General features: G+C 55.3%; 1 protein-coding gene across 1 annotated transcript; it reads right to left on the bottom strand.

Annotated features, from left to right (window-relative positions):
- Positions 1 to 635: 635 nt before the first annotated feature.
- Positions 636 to 4878, bottom strand: ZFP36L2 (ZFP36 like 2 zinc finger CCCH-type). The gene is made up of 2 exons (XM_004436712.3): positions 4522 to 4878; positions 636 to 4019 (listed from the first exon to the last, which is right to left on the bottom strand). The coding sequence occupies exons 1-2, from the start codon at positions 4570 to 4572 to the stop codon at positions 2574 to 2576; spliced, it is 1497 nt and encodes a 498-aa protein (XP_004436769.1). The 5' UTR covers positions 4573 to 4878; the 3' UTR covers positions 636 to 2573.
- Between the last annotated feature and the right edge of the window lie 619 nt (positions 4879 to 5497).

Raw genomic sequence — 5497 nt, 5'->3', positions numbered from 1 at the left:
TCGTCTAAAGCACAGACATGAATCCTTTTGCATAAATAACGAGTGCTCACTCTCAGAGGAAGCTGTCCGCATAAACAAACATTACCCAGATAGAAGTTTAACTTGTTTAATCTTCCCTCCTCCCTGGACCAAGACACAGCCAGGCTTTCCAAAGTCCAGGCAAAACCCTGGTTCTCGGGCCCAAGAAAGGCTGGGCCTAACCCCCCACCCTCTGGTTCAGCACTCTAAAGGCCCGCAGGGCTGGCAACACTCTCCTCCCTTCTCTGCCCAAGCAGTTGTTTCCTGGGTGTCCCAGCGAAAAAGTCGGACCTTCAGCTGCCACTGCAGACATGTGATCCACTTGGTGACTCACAGGCGGGCCACACCCCTTCAGGCCTCCCAGCCAGGCCCTGCCACCAGCCAGCCAGCTAACACTGGGATGCATCTTATTACCGAGGGGAACAGCTAACTAATGCCCCTGACAGTCCAAATAATTTCTTTCTTTCAGCTAAAAGAACTTGCTATGAAATACATAGGGGGCAGGCTCTCTGAATGTTAGCCCCCAAGCCCTCCAAGACCCTGGCAATGCCTGACCCAGGGGAAGCTGGAAAGCTAGATATTCCTGTTTAAAAAAAGAAAGCTGTGTTATACATCAATACTTTTTTTTCCCAAAAATTTTATTGGGGGAAAACTACAAAACATTTACAGTACAATGTTTACAGTCACAATTTGTAGTGAACTGATTCCCCAAAATATATTACAACTCAAGTTGACTTATCTTGTTACATTCAAAAACCTACTTCTGTCAAAGTAGTCCAGAGTACATACATACATAGTGCTCCAACTGTACCTACGTACAAACTAAAGCTACTGCTCATTCATCAGCTGTCCAGGAAAGCGTTCCTGCCTTTCTACACGGAAAAAAAAATAGTACAAGTTTTGGAATCTTCTGTAATTAAACAAGGCATATTCATGTACTACATACCATTTTAGCACTAAGAGGTGGACTCTTCACTTTGTATCTATATAAAAAAAGTGGTAAAAATCTTTTCCTTTTGTGCAGTTGAACCCATCCTACATTCAAATTCTCTCAAGCACTAATAGACAAAATACTTATTTGGTTGAGGAAGATTTAAGGCAAGTTCTGGCCCTTCCAAAGGCACTGAGACTATCCCCCCATTATTGCTACATGTCTTTATATGCAGAGTACGTCACAGTAGAACTGGTGGAATATGCAAACACAAAACATTTTTTGCTAATTTATAAAGTTGGAATGAGAAAAGCATGCCACATTTAAGCCCGATTGCAAAGTATGTGGGCACTTTTTTTTTTTTAAAGTTGGATGGGCTACAACCATTATACATTCTAAGAAAACTCATAAGATATTCCTCAAACTACTTCCACAGCATCAAGATAGATTTCTGTAAAGAAATCATGCAATCTTTCAAAATTTACGTAAACAAGGAAAGAAATTAATGAAATAAATATTACATACAATCTCTTAAATTAAGATTTTTTTACTCATTTACAATAAAATAACCAAGTGAAGTTACAAAAGGCATATATTACTGTGAAAAGAACATACACTCCACATTTTGCCGATTAATAATGGCAATCATAATTTAACATAATAAAAGAATATATATCTATTGCTTTTCATCATACTTGATAAATACAGTATGAACAAAATTTTCAATGTATACTTTTCACAAGATAATAAATAAGTTAAATAGTTTTTTCATATTGAGTTGTGGTGCAGTGGTGCGAATCAACTCAAAACAGCTAAAAATTCAGCAGTTATTCCCAACAATTACAAACTAAACTCTGCCCAAGGCTTCCAGAAAGAGCAGACAAAATGGTTCTAAATTAAACATAAACTAAGTGGTGGCAACGAAACCAGTAACCAGTATGAAACTTTGGAATGCAAGGGTTTTTTTTCCAGACATAAAACTTTGTTTGAAAAGAAAAAAAAAAAAACCTATGGAGCTGAGGACTACTATCAAGGCATATTCTTGGCAGAATACTGGATTCTAAAAGCTTATAGGTTTAGCAAGGTGGTGGCTGGCTGGCTTTGTTTACACTGGTCTGAGACAAACGACAATTAGGAACTTCTCTCGAGATAAGAGTTCCCACATCTGGACTGTAACTAATGCTTTTCAAGTGAAGATATGGAATGGTGGTTGGTAGCTGCTGGTGCTGGGTTGATTTTCCTCAAGTCCCAAACTCGTCGGAGACCTTAAAAAGTTTAAGTGTTTGGTTTTTTGTTCTATTCGCATCACAACTGCCCTGTTGTGAATATTTTGTTCATCGATACAAAAAGTTCGTTGGCTTTTTTTGCTCAACAAGGAAACTTCGTAATAATAATAAAAATAATAATAAAAAAACAAAAGAGGAAACCGAAAGGGGAGGGGTGGGGGCCCCTCCCGGCACACAAGTTCGAGTCCAAGTGCTCGGTCCGGCCTGCAGTCTTGCCTGTGGCCTATGTCACCCCCAACTCCCGTGGCCCCCTGCCCCTAGCAGGGGCGAGATGGCAGGGGCACCCTCCGACACCCCCAGAACGGCCTTCCCTTCCTCCTCACTGGCGCCCTCTTGCCTCAGTCGTCGGAGATGGAGAGACGGCTGAAGATGGGCAGGCGGCGGCCGGGGTCGAGGCTGGGGGACTCGGAGCCGCTTAGGCTGCCCGAGCTCAAGGAGCCGCTCAGGTAGCTGTCGCGATCCGACAGCGAGTCCGGGGGACTGGGAGGCGCGTCGAACACGGGAGACTCGGACAGGCGGCGCGGCAGCTGGAAACTGAAGGGCGGCGAGGGCGGCGCGGCGGCGCTGGAAGGGAGGGGCGCGCTGGGCGGCGCCGGGGGCTGCGCGGGGGGCACCAGGCCCTGCTGCTGCTGCTGCTGCTGCTGCTGCTGCTGCTGGCTGCGATAGTAGGCGGCGGCGGCCACGGCGGCGAAGTTGTGGGTCTGGATGGCAAGCGGCGTGATGAGGCTGCTCAGCTCCGGGCCGAAGGCGAAGGCGTTGTTTGCGCACGAGGCGGACGAGCAGGCGGCGCACGGAGCGCCCGGCGCCAGCAGGTCCTCGGCGCCCCCGGTGCCATACAGCAGTGCGGCCGCGGCCGCTGCCGCCGCCGAGGCACAGCACGTCGGGGCGCCAGAGGGCGTGGAGGCCGCCGAGGCCGACGAGCAGGACGAAGCGGACGAGGAGCAGGACGAGGCCGAGGAGCAGGAGGGCGGCGGCGGAGTGCGAGACGTGGGGCTGTCGAGCAGCAGCGGCGACTCGAGGCCCCCCGGGGGCTGGTGGTGGCCCGACGGGAAGCCCGAGAAGCTGAGGCTGTGGTGTAGCTTGGGCCGCGGCTCCCGCGGGAAGCCCAGGTGCAGCGCGTCGCGCGCGCTGAAGGTGCGCAGGTCCCCAGAGGCGCCCCCCGACGGCGCGGGCCGTCGCTCATCGGCGTTGTGGATGAAGTGGCAGCGCGGCCCGTAGGGGCAGAAGCCGATGGTGTGGAAGGTGCGGCACAGCTCCGTCTTGTACTTCGGGTGCCGGGTCAGGCTGCGCAGCTCGTGGAAGCCATGCGCGAACTGGCACTTCTCGCCATACTTGCACGTGCCGCTCTCCTCGAAGGGCCGGCACAGCTCAGTTTTGTAGCGCGTCGAGTTGATCTGGGAGCCGCCACCACCCTTCTGCTGTTGCTGCAGGTGCAGGAGGTGCTGGCTGCGCTCTCCGTTCTCGCTGAACGAGCGGTCCCGAAATTTGTTCTCCTTGTTCAGCAGGGCCGTGCCGCCGCCCCCCGACGGCTCCTTGAGGGTGCCATAGGTGGCCGGGCCGCCGGCCGCCCCGCTGCCACAGCTGCTGCCGTTAGCCGCGCCCGGGAACTTGGGTGAGCAGCTGCCAGGGCTAGGTGCGGGGTGGGCGAGCGCGTGCAGGTTGCTGGCCGAGTGCCGTCGGAGGAAGCCCGGCGTGAAGCCCGAGCTGGGGGCGGCGGCCACGGGCGTCCCCACCGCCTTCTTGTCCAGCATGTTCAGATTGAGGTTGGCCAGGGATTTCTCCGTCTGCCAAAAGGAGGGGAGCGGGGAAGGGATGAAAAACGGAAAGGGAGGGAAGAATTGGAGCGAATTGCACGGTAACTTCCAGCCTTCTGATTCTTTTTCCTTTTTGCAGATTTCGACTCAACCCTCACCCTCCGCCCGTACACGCGCAAAAGAATCAAGTTCGCGTTGGGAGGAGCCGGGACTCCCACCCCAGGCCGCGCTCGGTTTCGACATGTGATCCTCAGCAGTGGGCCGCCGGCCTGGGCGGCGCAAACCCCGTCCGGGAAGCCTTGGGTAGCGTGGCCGCGGTCGGCTCCGGAGGAACTAAACAGCTACAGCGGCTCTCTCCTGCCCTTCCTCTCTCCCTGCTCCCTCTCCCCGCCCACAAGGCGAGAGCACACACTACTGTAAACTTCGGGATTTTTCCCGACCCCAAAAAGTCAAAGTGGGGAGGGGTCCCCCAAAAGCCAAGGACAGAAGGCAAAGTCTGAAAACTCTAAGGGCTTCCTGCTCTCCCGCCTACCTTGCACAAGAAGTCGATATCGTAGAAGGCGGACAGAAGTGTGGTCGACATGTTTCTGGATCCTGTAATGGTCGGAGCTGCAGGCAGGGAGGTCCGGAGGAGCCCTCGGGGCGGCGCGGCCGGGCTCGAGCCACGACGAATAACGGGCGAGGGGCGGGGAAGGGACCGAAAGTTTGCCGGGGGGCGAGAAGAGAGGGAGAGGGAAGCAGCGTGGACTGGTTTGAGGGTAACCGGGAGTGCGAAGTGGGGGGGAAAGGAGAAGCAAAGAGTGCTCCTCTGCGCCCCGGGGTGCCCGGCCCGCCCCCCCTCGCGGAGCCGACGGCAGCTCGCGGACTGCTGGAACTCGGCGGCCAGCGAGCGCGCGCCCTATATAGAGCCTGGGAGCGCGGCAGCGGCTGGGCGGGCGTGCCGGGGGAGGGGACAGTACGCTGACCCTGGCGGGGTCTCCAGGCAACGCCGCCCGCCGGCTCGCGGACGTCAGGCGCCTTCCTGGCCTCCCATTGGCCGCCGCCAATTTTTTTCCTCTGGGGGAGGGGGTGGAGAGGCCTCGGGGCGGGGCAGACTGCCCCGGCGCCGGGGGCGGCGTGTAGAGCTCGGCCCAGATGGGTGCAGCGGGCTGGCGGCGGGTAGATACGGCTCCCCTCCTCTGAGGCTGCACTGTTGGAAATCCCCAGCAAGTGTAACGTGGCCGGGGTTCTGCAGCCATGGACGTGTCTTTCCCCGCCCGGTCCTGCTAGGTGGAATTGCGGAGCTTTTCTCTTCCACCCTGGGTTTTATACTGGGCGCGGGAATTGCAAAATGCAAGAATGTTTGCAACTGTCCGCGCGGCCCAGATGGTTTGCAAAGGGTGTCCTGGCCAGGGGGCGGCGGCTCTGGGCCTGAGTCCGGTGGGTGGTGGCTCCATCCCGGCTGCACGTGGAGACGGGGTGGGGGTGGGGGCGGGAGCAGCCACGCGGACGACTGCCGCGGCCTTCTC

Source organism: Ceratotherium simum, chromosome 11, assembly GCF_057802395.1.
Source record: "Ceratotherium simum simum isolate JZ-2026a chromosome 11, ASM5780239v1, whole genome shotgun sequence".
Lineage (NCBI taxonomy): Eukaryota > Metazoa > Chordata > Mammalia > Perissodactyla > Rhinocerotidae > Ceratotherium > Ceratotherium simum.
The sequence above is the reverse complement of the archived record's forward strand: the minus strand, read 5'-3'. Positions and strand labels throughout refer to the sequence as shown.